This window comes from Mobula hypostoma, chromosome 8, assembly GCF_963921235.1.
Source record: "Mobula hypostoma chromosome 8, sMobHyp1.1, whole genome shotgun sequence".
NCBI lineage: Eukaryota > Metazoa > Chordata > Chondrichthyes > Myliobatiformes > Myliobatidae > Mobula > Mobula hypostoma.
Window position 1 is genome coordinate 4,743,657 of NC_086104.1, and position 17,339 is coordinate 4,760,995.

At 49.0% G+C, this 17,339-nt stretch overlaps 1 protein-coding gene across 2 annotated transcripts in view; it reads right to left on the reverse strand.

Annotated features, from left to right (window-relative positions):
* The window catches only part of LOC134350343 (tripartite motif-containing protein 16-like), a 29,970-nt gene extending 14,145 nt beyond the window's left edge, over nt 1–15,825 (reverse strand). Inside the window, exons 1-4 of one of the 2 annotated variants that reach the window (XM_063055408.1) lie at nt 15,086–15,825; nt 12,669–12,764; nt 5,391–5,624; nt 2,372–2,543 (exon numbers count right to left, since the gene is read on the reverse strand). In XM_063055408.1, coding sequence (XP_062911478.1) covers nt 2,372–2,543; nt 5,391–5,624; nt 12,669–12,764; nt 15,086–15,619 — 1,036 coding nt within the window. In that variant the 5' untranslated portion in view covers nt 15,620–15,825. Of the gene's footprint in view, nt 1–2,371; nt 2,544–5,390; nt 5,625–12,668; nt 12,765–15,049 lie in introns of both variants that reach the window. The other variant, XM_063055407.1, reaches the window with a different exon arrangement.
* Nucleotides 15,826–17,339: the final 1,514 nt, after the last annotated feature.

Consider the following 17,339-nt stretch of genomic DNA (forward strand, 5'->3'; position numbering starts at 1 on the left):
AGCATTCACCAGAAAATAAAGAAATAGATTTTATGTACTTCTTATTCTTGGAATATAGTCCGTTCTTCATTGTTTCCTGTCAGTCACCTTATCTAAAGGCACCCCTGCATTAATTTACACATGTACATACTATATATATATTAGTCAAAAAGTATGACTGACTATGACTATAAGGCATCGTATGTATTATTTATTAATTTATTTATTTAGCGGTACAGCGTCAAACAGGCCCTCCCAGCTCATGAACGATGCTCCCCACCAATTTAACCCTTGCCTAATCACAGGACACTTTACAATGACAAGTTTACCCACCAACTGGTACATGTTTGGAGTGTGGGAGGAAACCAGAGCACCCAGAGGAAAGCCACACACATGGGAAGGCACACACAACTTGCTTACAGAGGAAGCTAAATTTGAACTCTGAATTCCAACACCCCAAGTTGTAATAGCGCCCCGCTAATTGTTACCATGATGTCCCTATTTGTGTTTTTTTAAAATTGTGTTATTGTGTTTTTTTTTGTGCTGCATTGGATCCGGAGTAACAATTGTTTCGCTGTCCTTTACGCTTGTGCACTGGAGATTACATTAAACAGTCTTGAATCTTAAATCCCATCATTGCAGCCGTTCTTAAATAAAGATGCATCACTGACTAGTGATGCCCCGGCAAGATAGCACCAGTTTCCAACAGCAAAACCTTGCAGACAGCTTTTAAAATATTGAACACTCTTCCCCTTTTCCTAAATATACTTCTTCTGGACAGGGATTGATTGCAGCATGTAATTTGCCATTTAAGAATGTATTTTGGGGATGACTGAACGATCTGGCATTTCTGTGATCTCCTGGGGGATTCAGGAGAGTACAGTTATGGCCATCGCTGTGGGTATCTGCTGCATCAATTCTTAATGGTGGAATACGAACCTATGGTCAGCTCCACTATTCCGTGCCGATTAAAGTGTTGCACAAGATTAAAAATCGACGAGGACAAGAGCTGAAAATGAACGGGTGCTCAGCGCCGTCTGCCTGCATTTGACTGCTGCTCTTGCTGCTGCCAGCGGAGGAAGGTGCAGGAGACCTGCATCGCACACTGCAAGGTTCAATCGCTTCTGTGGCTCGTGGCTAATGGCTGTGGGCTCACTTTTAGCTACAGTTTGACGCTTAGCGTCCTCAGTACTGAACGCGCTTTACTATTTGCGCAATTTGATCAAGGTCTGCAGCCATCGACACATCACTAAACTGACTAACCTGGTGTCTGCGTCTGGGGCCATTGGCTCCAGGACTGGCTTCCCTTGCCTCCACAACTTGTAGTTGTGGACTCACCATACAGTTTGATGTGTAATGTTTTGTCTGTTCTTGTTTACAGTTTTGCTGTTTCCATGATTTGTTCATTTATTTTGTACATCTGATGGTCTTGTGTGAGAGTTTTTCTTTAAACCAGGGGTCCCCAACATTTTTTGCACCACGGACCGGTTTAATATTGACGATAATCTTGCAGACCGGCCGACCGGGGGGGGGCCTTGTTCGAGTAGGGTTAAACTCACCACAACATCTCTTTTACAGTTAGGGTTGCCAACTTTCTCACTCCCAAATAATGGACAAAAGTAGCAGTCAAATCCCGGGACACTTGTGTTTACCCCAGGAAAGACTACCATGACCATGAAGCCTTATGCGGGGACCTGTGTGCGCATGCGCATACGTGTCGATTTTTTTCCACAAATTAGTTTTGGCTTAATTTTCCCAACTATACTGTACATACATAATTTCTTCTTTATATAGGCTGTGTATTTATCAAATAATTCCTGCTTTTACTATATGTTAGTGTTACTTTCGGTTTTATGTGTTATTTGGTATGATTTGGTAGGTTATTTTTTGGGTCTGGGAACGCTCAAAAATTGTTCCCATATAAATTAATGGTAATTACTTCTTCGCTTTACACCATTTTGGCACGAAAGGTTTCATAGGAAAGCTCTACCTTGTCCCCCGTATGGGACAGGCCAATTTAGCCTGATATACGGGATGTCCCGCCGAATACGGGACAGCTGGCAACCCTATGTTCAAGTTCAACAGTGTGTGACAGGAAATGAGGAAAGGTGCAGCTGACTCATATCGTTTCCTCGCGGACCGGCAGCACATGTTTTGCGGCCCGGTGGTTGGGGATCACAGCTTTAAACGATAGAGAAAGAAGAGCCACGTGGGTGGGAAGAGTTAAATCGATCTTAGAGTAGGTTAAAAGTCTGGTACAACATCATGGGCCACAGGGCCTGTACAGTGCTGTTAAGATTCAAGCTAGAAGGATTCAAGATTGCTCTCAAACCCTTCAACATGAACAATATTCCTTGTTTAAGAACGCATCGAGCACTTACGGCCAACTGACCTGTTGAGTTAATGTTCTCCAGGTTCTTTGCCCAAGTGGTCTGGACGTGATCCTTGATCAGAGCGGAGAGTCTGGACACGGCTCTCTCCACCTTGATGAGTTTACTGTCCAGATTGGTCGTTAAAGGTGGTGTGGCAGGATTCTCTGCAATCTCATTAAAATCCAGATACTCCTGAAAGCGACAAAAAAAGGGGGGGGGGGAGAATAAAACTGGACTTAGTACTCAGTAACCTGACTTTCTGCAGAGAAAACAGATAACAAGCTCTGCATGCCAGGTCAGTATTGGACTTAATTTTACCCCAGACTCTCATAATTACCACAGTCAAAAGGTACCACAACTAAACCAGAAAAGGAGGAAACACTCAGCAGGTCAGGCAGCAGCTGTGGAAAGATTATTACAGATACTTAAGAGATTATTAGACAGACAATTGGATGAAATAAAAATGGAGGATTATGGGCTGTGTGGTAGGGAAGGGTTAGATTGATCGTAGAGTAGGTCGGGGATGGTCAGATTGGTCGCGGAGTAGGTGGGGGTGGGTCAGATTGATCGCGGAGTAGGTTAAAGCATCAGCACAACATTATGGGCCAAAGGGACGGTGCGGTGCGGTACTGTGCTATGCTCAATGTTCCTCAAGCACGCCGTTTCTGTCTTTAAGTTCTGTCCCCAGGCCAAGGGTCACGAGAGATACAAAAGGTACAGACAAAATGAAAAAGTACCAGGGTAGAGGTCTGGAAAGGTATAAAAAGCAGAGGCTAATTCTTTGTGCAGGGCTTCATTCGCCTTCAGCTGGGGTTACGACCAGCGCTCAGAGACAAACTGACACAAGCAGGAAGAGGTCTGCAGAAGGGGTTGTTGGATACCTGGGTTCCCTCAAGCACTGTATCAGTATGCTTTCCTTCTATACTTTATGAAAGTGGGTAAAGTAGTTTTTATATAATTGTATTAAAGTGATTCTAATAAGTGGGTGTATGGGATGTCCAGTGAGGGGTAACACCTCCAGTGAAAGGGCTTGTCGTGTCCATTCTGGGGAAGCACACTCAACTCTGGTCCCCATCGGACACTCAGCTCCCACCTGTGGTTCCAAGTGGCTGTTTGCATGCAACAGTGATATCCCGGTACATCACTTCGCCAGACAGACTAAACCAGGTGACAGTAGCCGATGGAGCTCACACCCTGGTGTGATCGGAACGTGCCTGTGCTGGTGCGTGAAGTCAGCTCTGGCAGACTGGGTGGGTGAGATCTACAGAGAGATCCAACAGCTGAGAAGGAATTTCTCCAACGTCTCGTGGAGAGCGAGACATAAAAACCATGGTCATCCACTGCAAACCCCCATTTTGTGACGACTATTCATACTACTGAACACAGACTTCCGAGGTCAAAAAAGTGGAACTGCCCAGTGCAACAGCTTTTCCACCTTAACCTCTCCCTCACAGGTTCCTTGTCATTGTTGGCTATGATGGACAGTCATCACAAATATAGGTTTGAAAAGCTTTAGGGTGTGTACAGTGCCGTCTTTCTTTACGAATACCTCTTGTTGCCAAATCAGAGCAATGAATTTTAAACTTTTATTCCTTCCCCAACCCCCCTTCCAACTTCTTATTGGAGCTTCTTCGCCTTTCCTTTCCAGTCCTGATGACGGCTCATGGACCCAAATGTCAACTATTCATTCACCTCTAGAGATGCTGCCTGACTGCTGAGTGTCTCCAGCACTTTGTGTGCAAAGAATACATTACAGAAACGAAAGCTATCGCAAATAAACCTGCAGGTGAGAGAAAAAATTTCTGAACTAATTTCGAACAAGAGCAGTGAAATACAAAAGCAGGGAGGTAACGCTGAGGCATTTTTTTTCCATCAGACCCTATATGAAGTATTGTGAGCAGCTTGGGGCCCGTTATCAAAGAAAAGATGTACTGGCATTGGACAGGGTGCAGGAGATTCAAGAGAATGATTCCGGTGATGAAAGGGTTAACCTATGAGGAGTGTTTGATGGCTCTAGTCCCACATTTGCTGGAGTTTAGAAGAATGGGGAAGGGTCTCATTAAAATCTATTGAAAATTGAACGGACAAGAGAGTGGCCATGTTTGCCACCACTGGAGAAGTTTAGGACCAGAGCGCACAGCCTCAGATTAGAAGAATACCTTGAACAGAGATGAGGAGGAATTTCTTCAGCCGGAGGGTAGTGAAATCTGTGGAAATCACTTCACTGCCACAGACATCTGTGAAGGCCAAATTATTGGGTACATTTAAAGTAGATTAGTCAGAACGTTAAAGGTTAGAGAGAGAAGGCAGGAGAATGGGATCGGGGTTGAGAGGGATGACAAATCAGCCATGATGTAATGGCAGAGCAGACTTGATGGGCAGAATGGTCTAATTCTGCTCCTATGTCTTACGATCTCCGCTGCATTGTGGATTGCACAGAACATTTGCAAACAATATACAGTTGATCATTTGCAACTACAGAATCTCTCATTATTTATGAACTTAAAATGACTTAAAGTTTAGCAAGTTAGGCAAAGGAGAATGGATGGATGTTATACAGTTGGATTTTCAGAAGGCCTTTAACAAGGTGCCGCACGTGAGGCTGCTTAACAAGCAATGAGCCGATGGTATTGCTGGAAAGATTCCAGCAGGGAACAAGCAGTTCCTGATTGACAGGAGGCAAAGAGTGGGAGTAAAGGGAGTTATTGGCTGCCAGTGACTAGTGGAGTGCCGCAGGGGTCTGGGTTGGGACCACGTGGGAGAAGCCAGGAGAATGGGGCTGAGGAGGAAGCCACGATGAAACAGAGCAGACTTGATGGGCCGAATGGCCTAATTCTGCACCTTCGTCTTATGGTTCATTTTATTATGGGGGGACCTGGAGCTCGTGCCAGCAGAAGGCTTTAATTTAATTTGGCATAGAAACAGCGCAGATATTCGGGCCAAAGGGCCTGTTTCTGTGCTGCACGAGGTTTCGTTTTCTATGCACTGTCTCCCAGAGTCCTGCCACCCAGCCCCAGCACCCCTCTCCAGCTTTCTCACCTGCGAGATGGCGATGCTGTCGTCGATCTGGGACAGAGCCTCCAGCCGCACCTTCTCCTGTCTCAGCTCAGTCCACTTCCGCTCCAGCTTCTTCCGCGCGCACTCAGCCCGGATCAGCTCGGCCTGCCGCTCGCGCTCGATAAGGCCCACTACCTCCCTCTGCGCCGCCTCCACGGCACAAAAAACCTCGCCGAACTTGGCCAGGGTGTCGCCCTTCACCCGCTGAGTGGACTCCTATGGGGGGGGGGGGGAAGAGAGGCAGTAGGTGGGTGGAGGTTGCAACTGTGTTAGCCCATATTTCCTGAGAAATATAGCTAATATTTATCTTTAGACTCACACTTGTGGAGACCATTCCCATGGCTTCCCAGTTGACAGCCATTCCACAATGACAAGATGCAGGTTGCTGGGGGTTCAGGGACTTGGCATCTTCCCATGGTCACTCCCCCACAGACACTCGCTGATCACCATTGACCTCACCTCCCTCCACAACCTCAACACAGGCGATCAGCCCATATTACCACAATTCAAGTCACAGAAGTTTGCCAAAACTTCAGAATAGAAACATAAATAATATCATCAATGACCTATCCTGACACAATCACAAAGGTGCCATAGACAGCCCACCTGCAACAGGTGCACCTCTACTTCCCCAGGAGGCTAAAAAAATTGGCATGTCCCTGTTGATGCACCAGAAGAATGCAGGACTAAAGCTACTGTATATAAATGTGCATAGTATTTGGAATAAGGAGAAAAACTCGTGGTACAAATAGAGACTGGTCAGTATGACATCGTGGGCATCACCAAGTCGTGGCTGAAAGAAGGCCATAGTTGGGAGCTTAACATCAAAGGATGCATCAAAATGACAAGCAGGAAGGCATAGGCGGTGGTGAGGCTCTGTTGGTAACAGATGCATTACATCTTTAGAAAGAGGTCACATTGGGTCAGCGAATGTTGGATCTTTGTGGGTCGGGTTAAGAAACTGCAAGGGTTAAAAAAATATATTATTGGAATCATATGTAGGCCTCCAACTAGTAGCCAAGGTATGGGGTTGAGATTGCAAAGGGAGCTGGAGAAGGCATGGAGTAAGGGTAATGACACAATTGTAATGGGGGACTTCAATATGCAAGGAGATTCAGAAAATCAGGTTGGTGTCGAATCGCAAGAGAGGGAATTTTTGGGAAAGTTTGCAGATGATACAAAGATAGGTGGAGGGGTAGGTAGTGCTGAGGAAGCAATGCAATTGCAAGAGGGCTTAGACAAATTGGAAGAATGAGCAAAACAGTGGCAGATAGAATACAGTGCTGTATGATAAAGCACTGTGGTAAAAGTTACAATAGTGTGGAATACTATCTAAATGGGGAGAAGGTTCAAACATCAGAGGTGCAAAGGGACTTAGGAGTCCTCAAGCAAGACTCCCAGAAGATTAATTTACAGATTGAGACTGTGGTAAAGAAGGTAAATGCAATGTTAGCATTTATTTCAAGGGGAATAGCATATAAAAGCAAGGAGATAATGCTGAGCCTTTATAAGACACTAGTCAGGCTGCACTTCGAGTACTGTCAACAGATTTGGGCCCCATATCTCAGAAAGGATGTGTTGTCATTGGAGAGTCCAGAGGAAGTTCACGAGGATGATGCTGGGAATGAAGGGGTTAACATATCAGCAGCATTTGCAGCTTTGGGCCTGTACTCACTGGAATTTAGAAGAATATAGGGGAATTTCATTGAAACTTGCCAAATGTTGACAGGACTGATACGGTAGACGTGGAGAGGATGTTTTCTATGGTGGGGCTATCCAGAACAAAAGGGCACAGTCTCAAAATTGAGGGGCGACCCTTTAGAACAGAGGTAAGGAGGAATTTTTTTTTAGCCAGAGAGTTGTGAATCTGTGGAATGCTCTGCCATAGACTGTGTTGGAACAAAGTCCCTTGGGTATATTTAAGGCAGAAGTTGATCGCTTTCAGATTGGTCAGGGCATCAAAGGATAAGGCGAGAGGCAGGTGTACAGGGTTGAGTGGGATCCAGGATCAGCCATGCTGGAATGGGGGAGTAGACTCAATGGACTGAATGGCCCAATTCTGCTCTATGTAATTGTCTTCGAAAGCATCCTATCTGGTTGCATCAGAGTGGTACATTGACTGCTCTGCCTGTGACTGCAAGAAACTGCAGGGTTGTGGACACAGCTCAGCACATCACAGAAACCAGCCTACCCTCATGAACTCTGTCTACACACTGCTCACTGCTTCAGTAACGCAGCCAACATAATCAAAGACCCCACTCACCCCAGACATTCTCTCTTCTCCCCTCTCCCACAGAAGCACGTACCACCAGGCAGGAGAGCTTCTACCTACCCCACTGTGAAAAGGCCATTGAATTGTCACCTCATACAATAGGATGGACTGTTGACCTCAATCTCCCTCACTATAACCTTGCACTTTGCAGCCTGCACTGCACTCTATTTGTAATTGTAACACTCTATTCTGAACTTTTATTGCTTTACCTTGTCACACTTCAGTGCATGGGGTGTCCAGGGAGGGGCAGCCCCTTTGGAGAAGGGGCTTGTTGCGTGTTCTGGGGTAGCTCACCCAAATTTGGTCCCCACTGGACACTCAGTCCTCGCCTGTGGTTCCAAGTAGCTGTTTACACGTGACAGTGGCCACACCCCAGGACACTGCTTCTACATTCGGGCTAAAGCAGGTGAGGGTAGCCGGTGGCCTCATACCCCAGTGGGATAGGGACGTGCCTGACCTAGCAAGCAAAGTCAGCTCTGGCGGACAGGGCGGATGAGATCAACAGTGAGATCCAATGGCCAGGAAGGGGGTGCTGCAACACTCCACGGAAACTGAAGGGCAATGACAAGGCACAGAAGACATCATGGTCATCCACTACGGCCAGGGAAGACCCAAGTTTGTGACGCTTGTTTGTACCACTGGACCCAGACTTCTGAGGTGGAGAGACTGGAATTGCCCCAGTGCAGCGGCTTTTTCACTTTAAAAATCTCCTGCACAGGTTTCCTGGCATCGGCGGACACAATGGACAACCATCATATCTCAATGATTAACCTGATGAACTGATCTGTGAGGATGGCTTGCAAAAGGTTTTCCACTGTACCTTGGTACATATAAAAATAATAAAGAATTGACTCTCACGGAATTTGTCAGGTTTTTTCTCCCCAACTCACATCTCTTGACACATGTAAACAAGAAGTAGTTTCCCATTACAGAAAATTATGATACAGGCAACCTGCCAGAAAGACAAGCACTCCCCTCATGATAACACAATGGGAGGGGTGCGACTGGTAAGCATCACTTGGTAACTCCCACTACAAGTTTCAATCACACCCCACCCTTTAGACAGTGACAACCCCAACCATTAGTGGGGCGAGGAACGGCAGCATGTTCTCTTCTCATGGAGTCTGAAGATGTACAATGTTTAGGAATAGCATCTTCCCCTCTGCTATCGGATTTCTGAACAGTCCATAAACACCTCCTCACTATTATTACTCTTTTTGCACTATTATCAACATTTTTATTTCTTATTGTAATTTGTAGTACCTTGTAGTCTACACCCACCTGGACAAGCCAGCGAGCACTGTGAGGGTCATGTTTTTTGACTTCTCCAGTGCGTTCAACACCATCTGCCCTGCTCTGCTGGGGGAGAAGCTGATAGTGATGCAGGTGGATGCTTTCCTGGTGTCATGGATTCTTGATTACCTGACTGGCAGACCACAGTACGTGTGCTTGCAACACTGTGTGTCCGACAGAGTGATCAGCAGCACTGGGGCTCCACAGGAGACTGTCTTGTCTCCCTTTCTCTTCACAATTTACACCTCAGACTTCAACTACTGCACAGAGTCTTGTCATCTTCAGAAGTTTTCTGATGACTCTGCCATAGTTGGATGCATCAGCAAGGGAGATGAGGCTGAGTACAGGGCTACAGTAGGAAACTTTGTCACATGGTATGAGCAGAATTATCTGCAGCTTAATGTGAAAAAGACTAAGGAGCTGGTGGTAGACCTGCGGAAAGCTAAGGCACTGGTGACCCCTGTTTCCATCCAGGGGGTCAGTGTGGACATGGTGGAGGATTACAAATACCTGGGGATACGAATTGACAATAAACTGGACTGGTCAAAGAACACTGAGGCTGTCTACAAGAAGGGTCAGAGCCGTCTCTATTTCCTGAGGAGTCTGAGGTCCTTTAACATCTGCCGGACGATGCTGAGGATGTTCTACGAGTCTGTGGAGGCCAGTGCTATCATGTTTGCTGTTGTGTGCTGGGGCAGCAGGCTGCGGGTAGCAGACACCAACAGAATCAACAAACTCATTCGTAAGGCCAGTGATGTTGTGGGGATGGAACTGGACCCTCTGACGGTGTGTCTGAAAAGAGGATGCTGTCTAAGTTGCATGCCATCTTGGACAATGTCTCCCATCCACTACATAATGTACTGGCTGGGCACAGGAGTACATTCAGCCAGAGACTCATTCCACGGAGATACAACACAGAGCGTCATAGGAAGTCATTCCTGCCTGGGGCCATCAAACTTTACAACTCCTCCCTTGGAGGGTCAGACACCCTGAGCCAATAGGCTGGTCCTGGACTTATTTCCTGGCATAATTTACAGATTACTATTTAACTATTTATGGTTTATTACTATTTATTATTTATGGTGCAACTGTAATGAAAACCAATTTCCCCCGGGATCAATAAAGTATGACTATGACTAGTAATTTACATATTGTACTGTTCTGCTGCTGTAAAACAATTTATCTCATGGCATATAGAGTGAAATTTACATTGAGTGGCAACCAGAGATCTTTTCTCAGGGTGGAAATGGCTAATTCAAGGGGGCATAATTATAATTTTAAGGTGATTGGAGGGAAGTATGGGCGGGGGGGGGGGATGTTGGAGGTAGGCTTTAAAAACAAGATGCAGAGTGTGGGTGGATGCCTGTCAGGGGTAGTGAAAGAAGCAGAAACGTGAGAGACATCTGAGAAACTCTTAGATTGGCACAAGGATGGTTGAAAAATGGAAGGCTACGTGGAAGGGAAGATTTAGATTGATGGCAGGTTAAAAAGGTCAGCACAACAGTGTGGGCTGAAGGGCCTGTAATGTTCTGCGTTCTATTTGTCTGTGATAATAAACTGGATTCTGATTCGGAGACCGTCCCTGACGAAGTCTCTAGCCGCTCCTTCTCGGGAGCACTGAGCATTCAGCTCCAGCACCTATGCACACCAGACTAACCTCCCCAGCTGCTGAGGTGCTGCCCCCAGACCTCTCTGACCAGCTGTCTGTTTCCGGCCTTCTCGGTCTTCATTTCAGACCTCCAGCAGGCTTGGATTTTCATTACCACCTCTCACCCCCGTTCTCCCACCCCTGCCATCGGTCACCCCAATTCTCCCACCACCACCACATTGTAATTCTTCTTCACCTTCCCTCTTCAGCCCTTTCCCTCCATTTTCTCACTTCAGCCCTGCTCCCACACCCGCCCACCTTTCCCTCACTTGACTTCACCCATCACCTGCCAGCCTTTCCTCCTTCCCTACCTGCTTATTCTAGCTTCTCTCCCCCCCACCACACCTCCCCACTTCCATCCCAGTCCTGAAGAAGGGTCTTGGCCCAAGATGCGTACTGTTTATTCATTTCCATAGATGCTGCCTGACCTGCTGAGTTCCTCCGACATTTTGCGTATGTTGCTCTGGATTTCCAGCAACTGAAGAATCTCTTGTGCTCTGTTCATTATCTCCTCGTCAACACTGCCCCCTGCAATTAACTAGTGATTCACTTCCGGACAGCATCGCTCAACCAGTGACCAGTTACCCCTGGCCAGATTTAATTTCACCCAGTTATCAAAGAACAGGCCTTTTGGATGATACAGATGAAGTCTTGACTTCACAATCTACCTCGTTGTGACCCTTGGATTTTACTGTCCACCACACTTCTCTCTGTGACTTTAACACGGTATTCTGCATTCGGTTATTCTTTTCCTTTTAGAGTACCGTCATGTTAATGTATGAAACACTGTCTGGATGGCATGCAAACAAAAGCTTCTGACTGGTGGTCGGTCTATGGGACGGGCTGCCAGAGGAGGTGGTTGAAACATCTCAACGGCACTTGGATAGGAAGGCTTGAGAAGGATATGGCCCAATCACAGGCAAATGGGACTGCCTTAGATGCCAGTCATGGTCTGCATGGTCCTGTTGGGCCAAAGAGCCTCTATCCATGCTATACAACTCTGAAAACAATAATAAACCAATCAGTTTACCCCTGCCTCACCCACATACCTTCCCCTTCACCTGGTCTCACCTATCATCCTGCCAACTTGTACTTCTTCCCCTGCCCTACCTTCTTAGTTTGGCTTCTTCCCAGTCCTGATGAAGGGTCTCGGTCCAAAGCATCAAGTGTTTATTCCCCTCCATAGATGCTGCCTGACCTGCTGAGTTCCTCCAGCATCTTTCACACCCCTCAGTTACACTAGGCATCACTCTGAGTGATCTGACAGCCACTGTAATGGAGTTATGCTAATAACTATGCACAGTATAGTAATTAGCATAATGTAATTACAGTGCCAGTGACCGGAGTTCAAATCCCACTGCAGTCCGTATGGAGATGGTACATTCTCCCCATGACCGCGAGGGTTTCCTCTTCAGGGGTTTCCAACCTGAGGACCCCAGACCCCTTGCTGAATGGTATTGGCTCATGGTGTAAAAAGATTGGGAATCCCCTGCTCCAGGTGTTCTGCTTTCCGCCCTCATTGCAAAGACATACAGGTCAGTAGGTTAATTGAGCAGTGCAGGCTCATTGGACCAGAACTGGCTGTTCCTGTGCTGGATCCTCTCCATGTCTGCATCCTCTGGATGTTCCCTGTAGTGGGGGAGTCTTGGACCAGGGAGCACAGTCTCAAAACAGAAGGACATCCCTTAAGGACAGAGATGAGGAGGAATTTCTTTAGCCAGAGAATGGTGAATCTGTGGAACTCTTTGCAACAAATGCTGTGGAGGCAAAGTGATTGGATGTATTTAAAGCAGGGTGTCAAAGGAAACAGGGAGAAGGCAGGAAAATGGGATTGAGAGGGATAATAAAAGCCATGATGGAATGGGCCAGACTCAATGGGTCAAATGGTCTAATTCTGCTCCATGTCTCATGGTCTTGTAAAATTTAAAAAAGATAAAAATGAAAAATTCTCACTCCCCAGGAAGGGTCAGTTCACTGTGGCTAGCTTTGCTCCCTCAGTGGGCCAGTCACAGGAGTTACTTACAGTGGACGCTCCAGATACACTCACCTTGATACAGTCAATGTTCTCAATCCACTTTCCAATCTCGTTGGCCGTGCTTTGTAAGTGTTCCTCCAGTTCCCTCTTCCGCTGCATGATCAGCTTCTGCACAGGATTAAAATTATGGAGACTCTAAAAAACCAGCTGCCCACATCCTCATTCAAAAGAGCTCTACACCAGTGAAAAAGCTTACCCAATCACTCCACCCCCACAGACAGACACAGAGAAACCTCAAACCCTCCCACTCATATTCACCCTGGAAACAGGAGCCAAATTGCAATTGCTTCTGAGACAATCAAGCGAGCTACTGCATCCACCCAAAGGCATATTTGATTACTATTGCTCGCACACACAGTGCGCAACAGAAACCCCTACTTCTGGCCCCAGCATCAGAGACACAATCCTTCACAAACCTCTCAGTGCCAAGCCAAAGTATCGTTTGAAACAGAATCAGCCAAAAAACAAAAGTAACTGCTGTTAATCTTTACCTAGATCTCACATCCACCAGATCCACGTACTAATCTGCACTCCATATAACAATTACAGCATGGAAACAGGCCATCTCGGCCCTTCTAGTCCATGCCGAACTCTCCAACCCCACTACCATCCTAAATGTGAGGTAGAGGGACACTAAAGAGACACTTAGTTAGCCACATGGATGATAGAAAAATGGAGGCCCAAGTGGGACGGTAGAAAGATCTTGGAGTAGATCAAAAGGCCAGCAAAACTTAGTGGGCTGAATTGACTGTACAATGCAGTAACGTTAATGTTCTGTCAATTGACCCCTCATTATCTAATGGCACCACCACCTTCAAATCAAGTCACTCCACAAGAGATTCTACATTTCCCTATTCTTGTGAATTTCTCCCACTCCACTGATTTCCTTTTTTTTCATTACTCATTATGGCTCCCTTCTTACCCCTTCCTTTCTCCCCACCTCCCTTTGGTGCCCCTCCTCCTCCTTCCCTCTCTCCCATGGTCCACTCTCCTCTCCTACTCCTTATTCTTCAACCCTTTACCTCTTCCACCCTTCCCCTCCCAGTTTCTTACTTCATCACCCTCCCCTTCACGTGGCTCCACCTATCACCTGCCAGCTTGTACTCCTTCTCCTCCCCCCCTGCACCTTCATCCTGGCTTCGTCCCCCTTCCTCTCCTGTCCTGATGAAGGGTGCCAGCACGAGACACCAACTGTTTATTCCCCACCATAGACACCACCTGACTTGCTGAGTTCCTCCAGCATCTTGCGTCTCGCTCAAGAGATTCGGCAGACGGTGAAAATCCAGAGCAACACTCGCAAAATGATGGAGGAACTTAGCAGATCAGGCATCATCTGAAGAGAGGAACAAACAGCTGACGTTTCATGCCAAGATCTTCCATCAAGTGTTGTGTGTGTTGCCCAGGTCCCTTGCGTCGTGCTAAGATTAGGCCTTTCTCTGCAGTGAGGTCCTCTTCCATAGTACAGTGAACCCACTCACCAGCTGCCCCACTCCATCCCACTTCCTCATGACCTTCCCCGTCCCAAGTAGCTCTAGGCTCTGACTCACATCACCTCACCTGCCTGACCTCCTGATTATTCACAACCATTTCACTCCAGAAATTCCCCTACCAAGCTTTGACCCCGAACCTTCCCACATCTACCATTCACCTACCCCACTCCAGAGGTCGACAGCTCCCCACACCTCCCAGATCCTACCAGAGGCCTGCTCTTCCCCACCCCACGCAGACATCATCTCCCCTCCCTCACATGGACACTCCAAACTCTCTCTCCCCTCCCCTCCCTCCCCAATTCTAAGACCCATCCACCACCTCAGGACACACAGACCATCTTCCCTCCAACTCACAACCCCCACCCTCAGATGGCTCTCCCCAATCCATCAGAGACCCCCAACCTCTTGGCCCATCACCCTCCACTCCCTAAATTTCACAACCCAAACCTAACTAACCCCACTCCCTGGATCCTCACCCCAAACGCCCCTCCTCTCAGCCTCTTCTCCCATGCACACAGTCCCTCTCCCCTCCTTCCTGCACTCACTCCCATCTGACTGCTCCCTCAGACTCATGACTCCTACACACCTCTCCCCAACCTCTTAACCCCTCACTCCTCAAACACTGTCCCTCCTTCACCCCTCCCTCACTACATCATTTCCACTCCTCCTCAGGCCTACCTCCTAAACTCCACCCTCTTCTCCCAGGCTGGAGCCCCTCTCCCCTCCCAATTTCACCCCAAACTCCTGATCCCTTCACCAATCCTCTCCTCAACCTCACACCCTTCCCTTTCGCTCATCCTTCCTCCCTGTTACCCCGTCCCCCGACTTTCGCCCACCCTCCTCTGCCAATCTCACATCTCTCACACATACGCCAGTCTCCCCCCTCCTGCCCACAGCCCTCACCTGCCTGCGAGCCGCCTCCTCCTCCACAGTGCTGACCTGGTGCTCCCGGTGCTCCTGCAGGGCGCACACCCAGCACACGCAGCGGCCCTCGGTGCGGCAATAGCTCTCCAGCGGTTTGCCGTGCGTGGGGCAGCGGCGCAGGCTCAGGTCACGGAGCGGCAGTGCCAGGCGGTGGTGGCGGAAAGCCGGGCTCTGGCGGTGCGGCTGCAGGTGACTGTGGCAAAAGGAGGCCTGGCACTGCAGACAGGAGCGCTCTGCCTTCAGCGGCTGCTGGCGCGGGCACGAGTCGCACGGAACGTCCCCGGGCCCGGCGGCCGGTGGCGAAGCCTGCGCCAGGGAGCGCACGATCTGGGCCAGCAGCGTGCTGGTGCCGAGCCAGGGTCGCGGTTCGAAACTGCGCCGGCAGCTCGGGCAGCTGCAGCCGCCGGCGCCTCGCTGTTGCACCTCCCAGTGGCGGCCAATGCACGCCCGGCAGAAGCTGTGGCCGCACGGCACCGTTACCGGCTCGCTCAGCAGCTCCAGGCAGATTGGGCAGCACAGAGTGTCCCGGGCCAGCGAGACGCTGGCCATCGCCGTCCTCTCCCCCGCTCACTGCCGCGGCTGCAGCCGAAAGTGAAAGAAGACAAACTGCTCCCCTCCCTTCCAAATACAAACTGTTATTTACTGACAAAAGCGCACGCAGGATATACGAGCCGTGACAAAGAGCCTCCAGCGGCCATGTTACAAATACCAGTGACGAAGGTTAATTATTAACAGAAAATTATACACAAACTCCCCTGGCCTCAATACCTCCCCCATACCCCATTCCTTCCCTTTCCCGTCCATCCGTCTCCCCTCTTCCCCTCATCCCCTCATATTCTACCCCTCCACCACCACCCCATCCCCCTCCTTCACCCCACTTCCCCTCCCCTCCCCCTCCCCCTCCCCACCTCACCTCACCTCCACCCCCACCCCCCACTTCCCCTCCCCTCTCCCCCTCCCCCTCCCTCCCCTCCCCTCACCTCCACCCCCTCCCTCACCTCCACCCCTCTCCCCCTCACCTCCACCTCACCTCACCTCCACCCCCCACTTCCCCTCCCCTCTACCCCCTTCCCCTCCCTCACCACCACCCTTCCCCTCCTTCTCCCTCACCACCACCCTTCCCCTTCCCCTCACCTCCACCCCTCTCCACCTCACCTCACCTCCACCCCCTCCCCTCATCCCTCACTTCTCCCCCCACCTCTCACCTCCCCCCTCTCCCCTCACCCCTCCCCTCTCTACCTCACCTCACCTCCACCCCCTCCCCCTCCCCTCACCCCCACCACTCTCCCTTCACCCCTTTCCCCTCCCCTCCACTCCACCCCACCCTTCTGCTCCCCCACCACTCCTCTTCCCCACCCATTTCCCTTCCACCTTTCTTCCCCTCCTCTCCCCCACCACCTCTCTTCTCCCCCACCACCCCATTCCCCTTCCCACTTCCTTTCCACCCCTCTTCCCCCCTCCTCCATTCCCTCCACCCCTCTTCCTTCTCCCTCTTTCCATTCCTCCCCACCCCCCTTTCCACCACTCTATCCCCAATACCCCTCCCCCTTCCACCACCCCACCCCCAATACCCCTCCCTCCCGGTCCCACCCCACCCTTCCACCTCTCATCCCGTCCTGCCTCTCTGTCTCTGCACAAGATGCACAGTACAGTACATATAACACACACATAACACAAAGTAATATCACCGGCTAAAGATAGTTTTAATTGGAACCGCAACCCTTAAGATTGTTTACATGGTCGGCAACACTTTGCTCCTCGCCGTTGAATGAGCCACATTTCAGACACACAGTACACCAGAGTGAGAGAGTGAGTGAGAAAGTGTGTGTGTGAGAGAGAGAGAGAGAGAGCCCTTCTTTCTCACATAGCTCTCCTAAGTACCTATCTAAGAATGTGTTTCATGTCCCTAACATATCTGACTCTACCGCCAGCCTTGGGAGTTCGTTCAAGTCACCCACCACTCTCTGTGTAAAATTCATAACTTTGACGTCTCCCCTAAACTTACCAAAAAAGGGTGGATGCCCTCTGGTATTGATTGTGTGCCTTTCATAATCTTCTACATCTCGATCACATCACCTCTCATCCACCTCCTTTCAAAGAAAAAAAAACCCTAGCTCATAAGACATGCTCTGTCATCCCGGTGCATCTCAGCAACCTCTCTAAAGCTTCCACATCCTTCCTATGATGAGGCAAACACTATGCTCCAAGTGTGCTCCAACCAAAGGTGCTGGAGGAACTCAGCAGGTCAGACAGCTGCTTTGGAAAGGAA